Raw genomic sequence first — 15424 nt, 5'->3', positions numbered from 1 at the left:
TAATCAGTCAAATAATCAGATTCTTCTATTTTTAAAAATGTAAAATAGTCAAATTATGAGCAAAAATAGAAAATCCACCATAAATGGAAAACATTATGATTACTTAATAAAAGATGCAGAATATCACAAAATTCACAAGTGTTATCTGTTTTGCTTTAAAGTATACAGATAAATATCATCTATTAACAGTTAATCTACATAAAGGACTTATCCATTGGCAGTAATAAATATTTATTTCCATATACTCGGGTCAGGGAGAATTTTTTTTTTTAAAGGACAAAAGATGGTTTTTTAAAAAAGTACTTAAGAATTAGCTGAGCTAAAGATGTTGCTACTGCTTCTTCACCTCTGATTTATTTTTCATTTTTATTTACTTATTTATCCTTTAAAATTCATTTAAATTCAATTCATTAACATATAGTATATTATTAGGTCCAGAGGTGGGGGGCAGTGATTCATCAGTCTTATATCACACCCAGTGCTCATTATAAGTCACATGCCCTCCTTAATGTCCATCACCCAGTTACGCCATCCCCCCCATCCCCCTCCCCTCCAGCAACCCTCAATTTATTTCCTATGATTAAGAGTCTTTTGGGGTTTGTCTACCTCAATGATTTTGTCGTTTTACTTTTCTCTCTCTTCCGCCATGCTCTTCTGTTTTGTTTCTTAAATTCCATATATGAGTGAAAGCATTCACCTTGGATTTAAAAGCTTAATACCAAAGACTTTTCTGACCCTTAAAATTTGGGCAGTAGGAGTAGCAATCACAGGAGTACAACCTGGGTATTCAACAAACTTTATGCTGCTGTAAATTTCCCTTCATATTTCCCTTCATTTAATCAACTACAAGGTCCTTATTAAAATCCTGAACGTAAAAAACATTAAATAGTAATATACTGAAAAGACGTTTTTAAAACAACCTTGAAAGTGAGGAGAGTTTAAGACAAACGTCGCTACCTCTCACAAATTCTAAATTTTTGATTTAAAAAAAAAAAAAAAAAGGATTATTCCACTCATTCTGCTCATCTCAACACAGAGCCCAACACCAATGGCTCCCAAAGTTTCAGCCATCCAAAATCTTTCATTTCCCAAAGTCCTTCTTGCTTAGAAGCAAACAGGAGAGGAAAATGAACTTGGCTTTCTCCTAATTATCACGTCTACTTAACTGCCAATAGTTAAAAGTAACTTAGCAATACAAAACCTTCCAAAGTTCATCCATTAAAAAGCCGTTAAAAAAAACACAGGACACACCATTAACCTTTTGAATTCTGCAATTTTAGTAAAATTTCCAAAATGTTTCCCTAAAGTAGTGGTTCTTAAATTTTACAACAAACCATGAAACATGAAACACTCTGTCTGCAGAGACTGTTAAATCAACATATCTGAGATACAGTCCAGGCACGTTTTCTTCTTAATCTTCATACATGACTCTGACATCACTGTACTGAAGGGCAGTCCTCAGATATACAAGGACATATATATGAATACATACATATTCTTAAATTTCCTTCTTGAGGATAGTAGACCAATTATGCACCTTTAAGAATAAAAACAGATGTGGGCAGATCATTTTACCAGCACTCTCCATGTCACTGACCTGAACTCCCCTTTATTGTTTACCACCCTCTCGGGAGGACAGTACTGTGCAGAGCTCTCTAACACCACAATATCGACAGTTCTCGTATTGTTCCCACGTTTGGTCTGGACATGACAGCCCCAATTTCCGGTTGATCCAGCCTGAATATTAGAAATGGTTAGGGCACTGCATGGAAAAAGATTTTAAAGACAGAGAAAAAATGGTTAGACAAAAAAGGCAGACAACCCAGGCTTCTATCATTCATTTAGCAAGTTATGTCTGAATGCACAGTGTGGGTAAAGCACCTATTAGATAAAAATGAATTTAAAAAATGGCCCCTCCACTTAAGTACTTCAGCAGTAAGTCTAGACAAGCAGGCAAAGGGAGAACAGGACGCAGCCAGGAAAAAGGAACAGCAAACCCAAAGGTGGAAACGTCACAGCATGTTCTTCAGGCAAAACTAATGGAGACGTTTCCGAGTTATGTCTACCTTTTCACTGATTCGGAGGGAAATATTCAAGCATGAAAGAAGGAGATTAATATTACTAAGTGAATAATTAAGAAAATATTTAAGGATATTTTACAGAGGAACTCATTAAGTCTCTAAAAAGCTTTAATAAATTACCAATTAATGTTTTAACAAAAGGAGTTTTCCATGTAAAGGTGTACTTCAATTTGTAAAATAGCTATATTTCTAAAGAGCTGTCAGTAAATTCAATTTTCAAGATGAACTCCTAATTCTCTAATATAAGGCCTGTTAATTAAAGAGCAAATGTCAGAACCTTCAATTAACCTTTCTCCCCACCACATGGCCCACCACGCTATCCTCTTATGTAAATAGAAAAATAAAGAGATAATTAGACATAAAGGATGTATCATTTTAATTAATTTACAAAGTTATGCCTTGAAGTTAAGACACATTTTTCCAGTCTCCTAAATCATTAATGGCTATACAACATTATATGTTCTAATAAAGACCTTGAGGCGCTATTACTCTGAATCAGAGAAAATGTTTATAATCTTTGTTAATTAAGTCAGTGAATAAACGAATATGCTATAATAAATATATTCGAGATAAAGTGACATAAAAAGTATTTCACATTAAATTTAAACAATGAAATTCCAAAATAAGCAATCATTCTCTAATCCAGAGGATCCCAAAAGTTCTTGGTTCATAGCACCTTCACTGACCAGAAAACTGTTCGACAGAGCCCCAAACCCAAAGAAATACCTCCAATGGTCTAATTATTAATTACATCCCAGAACTGTGTACCTATGTCCTAATAACGTCATAGTCATTTGAAAAAATAAGGCACATCAATTTGAGATAAGTATTTCATTCCTAAATAACCCAACTTCCTGGTGGGCTGTATTTGTCTTTTGAGCACACCAAAATTAATCTAATGTCAAATACAGAACAGACAGCGAGACCCTTATTTCATGTTCCACGATAACTTTCTCACAGTATTTGCACTGCACCATAGTAATCACCAAGAAATCGGCACCCTCAAGGATGGCACCAGCAAAAGGAAGGCACATGATCAAAGGACATCATCACTGCCTAGGGCTGGTAGCTATGTGGTCCCACAAGCATCAAGCATTACCATGCTTCTTCCAAAGCTTAAAATACCCTATAGCAGCTCTCTAGGTGAACTCACTGTGACGTCCCAGGGCACTTCAGCACACCCACAGGGAGCTAAGGTCCTCACATATTTTGCCAACATGTTTTTTTTTTTTTTAAAGATTTTTATTTATTTATTTGACAGTGATCACAGGTAGACAGAGAGGCAGGCAGAGAGAGAGGAGGAAGCAGGCTCCCTGCTGAGCAGAGAGCCCAATGCGGTACTCGATCCCAGGACCCTGGGATCATGACCTGAGCCAAAGGCAGAGGCTTTAACCCACTGAGCCACCCAGGTGCCCCTGCCAACATGTTTTGTTTTTTTTTTTTTAAAGATTTATTTATTTGACAGAGAGAAATCACAAGTAGACAGAGAGGCAGCCAGAGAGAGAGAGAGGGAAGCAAGCTCCCCGCCGAGCAGAGAGCTCGATGCGGGACCCGATCCCAGGACCCTGAGATCATGACCTGAGCCGAAGGCAGCGGCCTAATCCACTGAGCCACCCAGGCGCCCCCTTGCCAACATGTTTTTAAAGATGACCTTTATCAATACCTTCAATGTCTGAAAACTAAGGACCAAAACAGAATTTCCAGGAACCTACAAGGCAGCATATTTAGAAATTTAAGGAGGAAGAGGTGGCTTCAATTTCATCTTTGAGGAAAACTACAAACTCTGATTCTTACTAATGAAGGATGGATAACATAAAGAAATCAATGAAGAATCAACAGCTATCTCAGGTTAACCAATTCAATAACTGTATGTCCTTTTTCTGCAACTCTGTTATTAATATGGAGGCAAATTCTGGGTAAAGGACTACAGTCTTCATATGGAAGATTTTCACAGGAGTCAAGTGTCCCTCCCAAAAAATCTATTAGGCAAGGATGCTAACCTTAGAATTAATTTTGTGTACTGCTATACAGAATTTAAAGTATGACTTGCAAAAATAAATTTATAAAGTTAACCTAGTTACTTCACAGTTGCAAAAGTTTTAATTTAATTTAAGAGTTTTAAATTAGAGAGAGCATCAGCATGATCAGGAGTGGGAGCTGGGGAGGGCAAGGGACAGAGGGAGAGGGAAGACAGAGTCTTAAGCAGGCTCCATGCCCAGCATGGAGTCTGATGTGGCACTTGATCTCACGACTCTGAGATTATGACTGAGCTGAAATCAAAAGTTGGAGAACTTAACCAACTGAGCCACCCAGGTGCTTCCAGGGTTGTGTATATTTTTAAAGCTTTATTGTTATAGCATGTGTCAATTATTACCTATTCATATAATAAATTGCTTAAAGCTCACATCTTAATGAGTTTAACATATATATACGCCTATGAACTTATCACTACAATACAAGTAAGGTAACAAGTCTTCTCACTGGGACCTAATAAACTGTTTCTAACAATCTTATTCCCTAATAAAGGAACCCTGATTCTGGTTATAGCAGACCTGCTTCTACTAAACTACCCACTGTGCAGTACACTATTACTTATAAGCACTAGAAAAACTACAAAATGACAACTATCCAAACACGTGGCCAGTGATCCAAAACAAGCAGAAACCAGAGAGAAGTTGACCCTGGGAAGAAGGCATCAGCACTAGGGAGTAAGAGCAGGAAATGGTTTTCAATGGCTTTTGTCCAAGGACAGGTCCAACTCAAACAGAAATTCACAGCCTTACTCGCTGAAAAATCAGAGCACAGAGGAAGAAAGGAACGTGGCTGGAAGCCCAAACTTCTGCATATGAAATTGACGCATATCTCTAACTGGCCCCTGGTTCCCACAGACAGAGCAGGGTCCAAGCAGATTTCAGCTGCTGCCATCACAGAAAAGACAAAACTAGGAGTTTGAGATTAGCCAAACTAACTGCTTGAGGGAACAAAAACCAACTGACTTCAAGCAAATAGAAGAGAATCCAGTCAGGAATTTGCAAGAAGTGGTTTTCTTTAAAGGCAGGATAGTAATTACTTTGGGCTTTTCTGGCCAAGAAGCAACATCGAAGATATTATATAGCTACTTATATGACCATGTGAAATGTAACCATTTATAAATGTAAAAAATATTCTTCGCCCATAGGCCCATAGGCCACATGTGGCCCATAGCCTATACTTTGCCAGCTTCTCTATAGTGAATCATTCATACTGTCCAGGATAGAATCCAACATTACTAGACACATAAACAGCATTTTTTTTAAATAGTAAAATATAAAATATATACATAAGCAAAGTAGTCAGGGATGATGTTCCCAAGATGACCCAGATGTTGGAAACAGCAGGCAAGGATTGAAAAGCATCTACCATAAATATGTTCGAAGACACAAAGGAGAATATGCTTCTAGTAAACAAAACAGGAAATCTCAGGAGGGAAACAGAAATTATAAAATAGAACATTCTACCCCCAAAACTCACAGACATGATTCTCAACTCAGAGGGTCTTTATTTTCTAGATAGATAGATATAGATTTTTTTAAATGGAACTTCTATGAATCTGAAGTGATTCTTATTACACTAAGATGCCCTGGCGGAGTGTGGAAACTACAAATCTATTATTAAATATTCAAGTTGAGTTCTGTCTTTAAGAATTTGGTAGAAAGGAAAAAAAGAAAGAGAGACAGAGACATGCAGAAACAGAGAGAGGTTGGGGAGGGAGAAGAAAAAGGAAATTCAATGCCTACAGATAAAGATTTTACCAAAACAAAATACAGTGATGATAATACATATATCTTCACTCTATTTTTTATACTTTATAAAGTTCATTTGAATTAATGATTTTGAATCTGAATTAATGAATCAATAATCATTTGAATTAATGATTAATGATCATTCCAGGCATGGGATTAATAGGACAGGTGTTATATTCTTTTATACTAGTGGAACAGAGAAAGGAAATCTCGTAAGATTAATCAACAGAGTGAAAATTAGGTGATTACTAAAAGTGAAAATCAGAGTTTAGCAGCAATAAATTGTTAGAAATTATGTTTGGCATTAAAAATTTACCTTTTCTCACCTAAAACTTTAAACAAAAAGTTTAACAGTGTTTTCTTTTAATCCTATGTTTTTTGGTCACAATTGGATGGAAAAGGTAGCTACTTAATTTCTGGAGATGAGTAATAATCAGGAAAAGGAAACCCAAAGGTTTGCATTTTTAAATGCAAGAAGGTAAAATATCAATTTAAGTTCTAACTAAACGTGACAATTTTGAAATAAATAAAATCCACAGAGACAATTCCTCATCTAAAAAAGTTTACCTTGCGATCAACGAACAGTTGTGAATCATGTTCTTTTCAACAAAGATACCTTGCGATTCATCAGTTTCAACTATCCGTCCATCCTGATACCACAACACTTGCATGTCCTGATCAATATATGAAGCCATACACTGGAAGGGAAGGCTGTCTCCTTCAAACACCACTTGGCGATGAGATGGAGTCATGTAGAAAGATGGTAATTCGAGGGGTGGATCTACAGACAAGAAAACTAAAACTTAGTAAACAAACACAATACTATATTCACACTCCAGAATTAATAGTTACAGAGGGGCAACCTGGGTGGCTCAGTCAGTTAGGCATCTACCTTAGGCTCAGGTCATGATCTCCAGGTCCTGGGATGGAGCCCCGCGTCAGGCCGCCTGCTCAGTGGGGAGTCTGCTTTTCCCTCTTCCTCTGCCCCTCCCCTCATTCATGTATGCATGCACACACCTCTCTCCCTCTCTAATAAATAAAATTTTTTAGAAAGTTATAGAAATTCTAATTAAAATTATTTTAAATGGGAGAAACAGGTTTTCCTCAGTAACCAGCATTTTAATGTTAGCACCAACAAGGCTCCTACTGAGATAAATGGGTCCTAGATGAAAACAAAATTAGTAAAATTGAAATGAAACCATTTTATAATCAGTCCTGACATTTAAAGTTGTTCCTTTTGGTGGTAGCTAAGCAATTACTAAAAAAAAAAAAAAAAGGAAAAAGAAAAAAACCATAAAGTGATACTTAAACCTCGAGAATGAAACTAGTGATAAGTAAATACTAATAAATATATATAATTTTAGAATACATTTCGGAGAGAGTATTACCCTTGATTAAACCACTGGTTTCTGCTTATATAAGTAATACAGACTTAATGAAAAAATTTAGAACATTTAAAGAAAGGTAAAGAAAAATCTTTTAAGATCCCATATATTACCATCACCGTTAAAAAGTTGGTATACTTCCTTCCAGTCATACAAATAAAAGTGAGGAATTCTAAATATGTATGCAAAAATACACACAAACACCATGGGCTCATTAAAGGCCTTTAGAATATTTAGCCCACTGTCCACTACTTTTCCAACAGTCTATTCTAAAGAAAAACAATACATATACAAACATGCATGCAAGGAAATTAAACCTTACAATTATTTATAGAGAAAATATTAACAACCTAAAGAGACCTGATAACAACCTCTATATCATGGATTAGTATGCATCTATTTTATATGAAGAGGAAATGGTTTACATGATCTCAGGTTTAAAAAAGTTACAAAATATCATTAGAGTATAATGACATTTTGTTCAAAGTACAAGAAAAAGATGAAGAAAATATACTAAGTTATCTCTGACAACAGCTACCTTTGAGAGATAAGAATGCAATGCAAGATGGGCTTTAGTTTACTTCTTTTAGTTTCCCTTCTCTTCCAGCTTTACTGAGGTATAACTGACAAATAAAATTTTAAGAGATGCATTTAATTGCTTTATTCTCTCCTCCCCCATTCAAAATTATAAGATATTTTTAGAGTACATCATGATGATCTGATACATGTATATGCTGTTTCTTTTCACAAATCTTAATTTTCATCCAACAGCAAACTTTGCTTGTGAAACTACAACAGTAATGATAATAAAGAAGAAATGTTGGTACACAACTGCTTATTTCCAGCTACAAAGACTAAACTGGAATCTCCTTTGATCATTTTAAGGATGGCTTTTGGTTTATGTTTTTTTTCTTCTTTTTCTTTTTATAAATGTTATTTTATGTCTCTCAAGCCTTCAGATAACACTCAAAATCATGATTTTCAATAGCTGCATATTATAAATGAATGTGTCACAAGACATTCAACCAATCCCCTATTTTTCAGACTCACAGATAGGCTTGTATTTAAATACTGACATACAAAGCTGATCATTTCCTAGTAATTAAGCCCTCATGTAGAATTACTGGATCAAACTCTATCAAATTTTTAAGAACCCTGACACATACTGCCAAATTCTGTATCAAAAAGGCTCTATTATTTATTATTTCACACTCCTACCAACAAATAATGATTGCATCTTCAGATTCTTTTTTTTAACTACCAACAAACCCCTGGTTTGCCAACTAATGGAAAAATCTGAAGATCTATACTATTCCCTGGAATTGTTTTTCATAAAGAAAGCTGTTCAGAACCCAAGAACCTTAAACACCAATCCAAAAAATAATTTTTTATCCAGCTGACTTAACTGTTCGCATAAACTAAATATGTATTATCAGATCCGTGAAGATTAATGGTTGTAATCAATTCCAGCACGGTATAAAGAGAACTTTCAGACTGTCAAGAAAAACAGAGTAACAAGTAAAATACGGCAAACCCTTCCTCTGCTTTCCCTTCTCCCTTACCGCATGTCAGCAACTCCTGCTTCACCCCCGTGACTGGCTGGGCCTGAAGGGACTTTGGATAAACACACCGCGTGTCCCGTACGGTGATGTTTCTCTCCTTCACCCAGCGATGCATCCACAATATGTTGCAATCACACAAAAGATACTCAGTCTGAAATTCTCTGTAGCATACAAAATACAAATTAGTGAGTGTGGTGAATAAAATTCAACAGCATGTTTGCTTTATATTGGCTTCTGCTTTGGGTGACAAGCACACCAGTGCTCACCCTCAGTGGCCTTAGGCACACAACACCAACTGGTTCTGTTTTCCTTTCCGGTGAGAAGACAGGCAGGATGGCTGACCCCAGCACATCTCCCTGGTAATTCAGGGACTAAATGGTTGAAATCAAAGCTGGTATGCAAACACAAATCTAGCTATCATCCCTCTTCTGGGCAACAAGCTCCTTAGTCCCAGGGTCTGGAATACCAAATCTCCCATCTTTTATGCCTATCCAATTTCTATCCATTCATCAGTAAGCATGGTGGCACTAACACTGGACCTTGAACACGTCTCCAATTGTTCTAGCATCATGGCCATGCTTTTGCCTTAAATGACTACAAACTATTAATTTGGGTAACATAAAGGAATATTTGACCATTTATCATGGTTATATTTTGTCTGACCAGAGTCTAAGTTTATCAAGAGTGGAGACTCTCTTGGACACTTCTCCACTTGCACCAAGTGATACCAAGATACTTACCAACTTAAGGGGTATAAAGTTAAACCACTGAAAGTAAAAGAATACCTCATAGTTGATATGAAAGAAAATGCAGAATTATTTTTATATGAGGCAAGAAATTTTATAAGTTGGCACCTGGGTATAAGAAACAAAGGATAATATATACAACTGGGATAAAAGCACCATAATTTATTGAATATTTGGTTTTATAAAGCACTACTTATGTGTTGCACGATATGCTAAGTCCAGCTAATAACAAATACAGATACTGTCCCCTGTCAACCTGCAGGACATTATATAATAGTGGAACAAAACAAATAATAACCAATACAGAATGTAACCTGTTCTATACAAATAAATCGAAGTTCAAAGAGCAAACATAACGTGTGCTCTTAGCACAGCACACCAGCACAGACTCTATCTTATTAGTTCTGCAAAAAAAAAAAAAAAAAAAAAAAAGGAAGGTGGGAATTAGAATTGGACTAATTTCTAACTCCTAAGCACCACCTTCTCGCCGGTTTCCAGCACTAGTGGGTAAAAGAAAAAAACTGGCCAGAGCGCCTGGGTGACTCAGTTGGTTAAAGCCTCTGCCTTTGGCTCAGGTCCCACATCAGGCTCTCTGCTTGACGGGAGCCTGCTTCCTTCTCTCTCTCAGCCTGTCTCTCTGTGTACTTGTGATCTCTCTCTGTCGAATAAATAAATAAAATCTTAAAAAAAAAAAAAAAAGAAAGAAAAGGAAAAACTGGCCATTTTCCCCCCATTTGGGAGGAAAATCCTTCTTCCATTCCTGCTGTCCAGGGTCTCAAAAGCCAGATTATTCTTTGTCATCTTTTTAATTTTCTCAACTTCACAGAAGTGGCAGACCTGAGCCCACTAAATATGCTAAAAAGAGATGTTTTCACTAAAAAATAATGGCAATAAAAAGACCAGACAGAGTTTAATCCAACATGGCTCCAGAAGCATGTACATGGGTCCACCATGATGTCAAGGAGCCAGATGAATGCCTAAGTATTAGCTACATCTCAAGGAAAACTGCTGATAGGTCTAGAAAATTCAAGAAAAACAGCAGAGAAGGGGAGGGGAGGAGAAGGGATGGTGGGAAAGAAGTCAAGAAACACCAAACAGCAACTGCTAGGGAAGAAGACATTCTTCCTTGGAAAAACAGTCAATCCCATAAATTATACACAATAAAAATTTAAAAAGCATTATACTTAACTGTATTTCCAATAGAAATTAGTATAACTTATAGTTTGAAATATATTATAGTTCAGCTGGAAATACCATTACTGTCAAAGGCACGCCCATACAATCTCAGTTAACAAAACTGTTATAGGAGGAGGGGAAAAAAACCCACCAATTCTAAAGCTACAGAGAACTGAGTCCATATGATTTTGCATTGATTTCATAAAGCAAGACATTCCTAGCAATGCCAGTAACAACTTGTGAATTCAGTTTGGGGAAAGGGTTACAGGATAAAGGTAAATCCCCAAAACATAAAATATTCTTAATTACAGATTCTTCACAGGGAGGGATGATATTTTATATCTTGAGGATTCATCCACTAGTCAAAAAATATTTCCTAACTTTAAAATAAAATGAAAGAGAATTAATTGTCAATTTATTTATTCTAAATATAGAGTGATATAGTATTCTCAGGAGAAAATGGTTGTTCCAGTCTGAAACACATTATTCAGGTTTATAGTAGGTTTTTCAATGAGAATGCACATTCTCAAGTGAGAGTCTAACTTTTGCAAAATCACCAAATTTTCCCCATGAAGCCTCTGAAACCATTTAATAACTGTTTTTAATTTTTAAAAACCAAGATATATTTATCAAAACAGAAAAAAATTTCTTACTTACAAAGACCGGAGTGAGCCAAGATAATCAAAAGTTCCTTGAGATAATGAAGAAAACAAATTCCCTGAAAGGTTTCTAGGAAAAAATAATAATAATAATAGTAATTTCATTTTAAAAATACTAACAATTATTTATCATTTTACACAATTTGCTAGCATATCCTATAATCACTGAGTAATGTTATAAAGAATTTATGAAAGTTGTTTTAAATCTTATAAAAAGGAAACTAGTAAATGCGTTATCCAAGGGTGAAGAAATTTGTTCTTAATCTATATAAAATAACAAAATTATTACTATCAGATAATGACTTTCTACCAAATACTAGGTGAACCCAAAAGCTACCTTACTGAGCCAGAACTTTAGTCACGCTCTCGTTATAAGTGAATTACTCTTCATGTGTTAACTCAGCTTCACTTAAGAAAACAGAAATGTAAAGACAAGAAAAGGACAGGGATAACCTGAATAATCAGGGGCACCAACCCCCAGGAACTGAATAAAATATGTCAACAGAGTGCAATGAGTCCAGGGTTTAAAACACGTAATTCAGTGTTGTCCTTAGGCAAATTACTTAACCTATCTTGTTTCCCCTTGTATCAGATAACTTTAATAAATATTATCAACCTTTGCGTAGTTTTATATGAATTAAACCCAGAACACCCTATGCTAAAATTTGAGGTGGTTTGTTATACCCGTAACGATTCCACACTTGACCCTAAGCTCCAAGAGCAGAAGGCCTTGTGGGTCTTATTTGCCAGGCAGATAGTAATAAGCTGGGGTACACAGTAGGTGCTCAATAGAGGTGGCTGACTATTCGGGATGTAGACTCTATCTTCAGGAAGCTTCTAATAGTAAAACAGAGCTGAGGGCTCTGGGAAGATGGCAGGATGGTCTAACTACCACAAGCTCTGTTCAGAACCTGTTGTAGTATCAAGAATAGATAGAACTTAAACCCAGAATTCTCAAGGAAGATGTCCTGAGACCTGGGAGGAGGCCCGCCTCTCCTCTGGAGTCTGGGCTGAATCCCTCCCATGTGGGACAAAGTGACAGTTAACAGATGGATCCTGCAGCAGTATATTCCTGGATGGCAAGACTTAATATTACACAAATGCCAATCCTTCACAAATTAATACACAATGAAATTCAGTAAAAACATCCCTGGATTGGCTTTTAAATGTAACATACAAATTTTTGATAGAAAATGTCTGGATAAAAGGATTCTGATCTTCACAGAGGAACTACCTGGGAACTTAAGCAAACAAACAAACAAAAAAAGGGTCAATGAAAAGAACAAGGAAAGAGATGCCCTTCTCTTTTCTGGCGTATAAGAGGGGATAGTGAATGTAGCCTCTGAAAAGGGTATTGCTGGTGTAAGTGTAAATCACTGCTGTATTTTTACAAAGGAACCTAGATGCAATTAAAGCGAACAACAGTATTTTTATGAAGCTATTCTATGTGGAATTATGTGACTACTCAGATCTGGAAGACAAAGAGATGGCAGATGGAACTAAAACAAGGCTGGCTGTGAAGCTGCCAAGTGTTAAGACTGAGGAAAGGGTGCATGGAAATTCCTTACACGATTGTCTCTAATGTTTGGTTTTTTTGTTTTGTTTTGTTTTGTTTTTTACAAGTTTGAAGACTCCGTAATGGTAAGTTGAAAATAAAACTCTATCATACACATATAGGACTTAAGTATAAAAAAAAAAATGGCATTTTACAGGGATCATTAGATTCTAATTATTAGGCAATTTCATTCTAATCATTAGATATTATTAGCTATTTCCTCTTAAAAAGCACAGAAGAAGGAATCACATTGAAGTGAGACATGCCATCCTCTCCGTAAATCCCAACGCAAACCAATTTTCCCTCCAGTGTCGGAGCAAGGCTGGCTGAACACCAGAGTAACTGGATTTGGTTTGGGAACCATAAAAACTTACACACGTTTTAAAACACTAGAGCCAAACCCCAGCTCTGAGATACTTACACAAAAGAAGCAAAAAGGTACGGAGAATGACAACCAGCACAGAAAAGTCATTACTCCCATGTCCTATGAGCTCCCTGAATGGAGTAGCCAGTGAACTATCTCCATCCGTCCCCACGCCCACCTTCTACACTGGGGTTTCTTAATATCTTAATTTTTCTTTATTTACTTGACTTTTTGCTAAACAGATATATTTGAATGCCTGTAGGTTAAATATGTATGATGACGCATCACCTATGTATATACAAGAGATGTTTACCAGGGCCAATTTGTTAAAGGAGGGGAAAACGCAATCAAATGGAATCTTCTGCAACAGAAGAATAATTGACTAAATTATAATCAGTTCTGTACTTGGAATATTCCGTAATTATTAACAAACATGAACTGTATCAACATGTCACCCTCTTGAAAAGAGATTAATGACATGCTAATAATTTTTTTCAATAAATTGCTGAGTATAGCACACACTTAAAGCTCTGTATGTATGCCTGTATGTGGGGGCAACAGAAAAATCTGAAAATGATCCACCAGATAATTAGTACAGGCCAGCTCACAATATATCTGAAGTGATGGAAGGGAGGTTTAACTTTTCCTTCAAATCTGTATGTGGTTTTATTACTTAATGATCTCAGTAATTGCTCAGTTGTATAAAGGAAGTTCTTACAAACATCACTCACTGATTATTTATTTTTTTTAACATTATTTATTCATTCAAGAGAGAATGAAGCAGGGGGTGGGGCAAGGAGAGAAGGAGAAGCAGGATCCCCGCTGAGCAGGGAGCCAGCCCCCTCCCCTGGGGGGTGGGTGTTGGTGTCCTCAATCCCGGGACCCCAGGATTGTGACCTAAGTTGAAGGCAGATGATTAACCAGCTAAGCCACCAGGGCATCCCCACTCACCAGTTATTTCTGATAGAAAAGTATTAAACGTATAATTCTCAAAAAAATAAAAATTTAAACTGATCAAAATTCATGAAAAAAGGGGGAAAAAGAAAGCTTTTGATCTGTTAAGCTCCTAACAACCTTTCTGGGAATTAAGGTCCTAAGTAAAGGACAGAAACTTCACAGAAGTTCATTTCTGGTTCCCCATCTTTGGTTTGGCAGTTATTTGCACTGTGGAGAGAGAGGGAGAGGGTAGGGACCTCTGCAAGTTACGTCTTCCCCTCTGAGACAGTTCTCCCCAGAAATCCTCCATCAACAAAGGCATAGATACATACACAGAATTAATCAATCCCCCACATCCACGTCCACTGAAGCCTCCCTTACTGCAAAGATGAAATAATCTCACTATTGATGGCCCTAAGAGCTTTTTCAAAGTTAACATGAATGAAGTTGCAGAAACATTCTGAAAAGCCACAGAAAGAACCAGGCACAGACAATCCTTATAACTAGACCTTCGACCCTAAATCCCAAATTTCATCCTGCACCCTACTCGCAGACAACTAGTCTATAAAACAGGATTTTATGCCACTTTCCCAACATAAATGTCCTTCAGTGGCTTCCTATTGTTAAATCAGTTCTAAGCCTCTGTCTGCCTTTCATATGCTCCCATACGAAGTTCTATTAAAGATAATCAGCCTTATTTCTAGTCACTCCCAAACAGAGCTTCCTCATTTTAAAAATAAAATAAAAATGTATTTGATGGCTTATACAAAGTTCTTCTGCATTTATATTATATGTAAATTATAAGAGAGGGATACAGATCATTCAAACTCTAATCTTCATAAAAACTTTGAGGTACTGAGAACCTCACAGATGAAAAAAAAAAGAAAAGCTCAGAAAAGTGGGTTCACCCCAAATCGCAAAGTCAGAGGCCTGACTCAAATGGTGATTTTACTCTTCATGCTGACGGCTTTCCCCTTGACACTGGCTTTGCTCTCACTTCCACCTTTACGCATCATTGGCTCCGCTTCTTTTCCTTTCTAACTAATCCAATCTTTGCAATCTCTGCACCATCAGCTTAGGTTTTGCCCCTTCCAGGAAACTGATTCAGACCAGGAAAGCTTCTGACCCATCTCTCCCAACATGAACATGTTCTCTAAGGCACATACCCCGACTGGCTC

The 15424-nt window shown here is 36.6% G+C and overlaps 1 protein-coding gene across 2 annotated transcripts in view; it reads right to left on the bottom strand.

Moving 5' to 3' along the window:
* Window positions 1-15424, bottom strand: part of ADGRA3 (adhesion G protein-coupled receptor A3) — a 125176-nt gene that overhangs the window by 53835 nt on the left and 55917 nt on the right. For both annotated transcript variants that reach the window (XM_082728681.1, XM_082728682.1), the window contains 4 exons: window positions 11390-11461; window positions 8811-8971; window positions 6431-6644; window positions 1598-1762 (listed from right to left, as the gene is read on the bottom strand). In XM_082728681.1, the coding sequence (XP_082584807.1) occupies window positions 1598-1762; window positions 6431-6644; window positions 8811-8971; window positions 11390-11461 (612 nt within the window). The remainder of the gene's footprint in view (window positions 1-1597; window positions 1763-6430; window positions 6645-8810; window positions 8972-11389; window positions 11462-15424) is intronic.

The sequence above is a fragment of the Mustela nivalis genome, assembly GCF_964662115.1.
Source record: "Mustela nivalis genome assembly, chromosome: 4".
Taxonomy (NCBI): Eukaryota; Metazoa; Chordata; class Mammalia; order Carnivora; family Mustelidae; genus Mustela; species Mustela nivalis.
The sequence above is the reverse complement of the archived record's forward strand: the minus strand, read 5'-3'. Positions and strand labels throughout refer to the sequence as shown.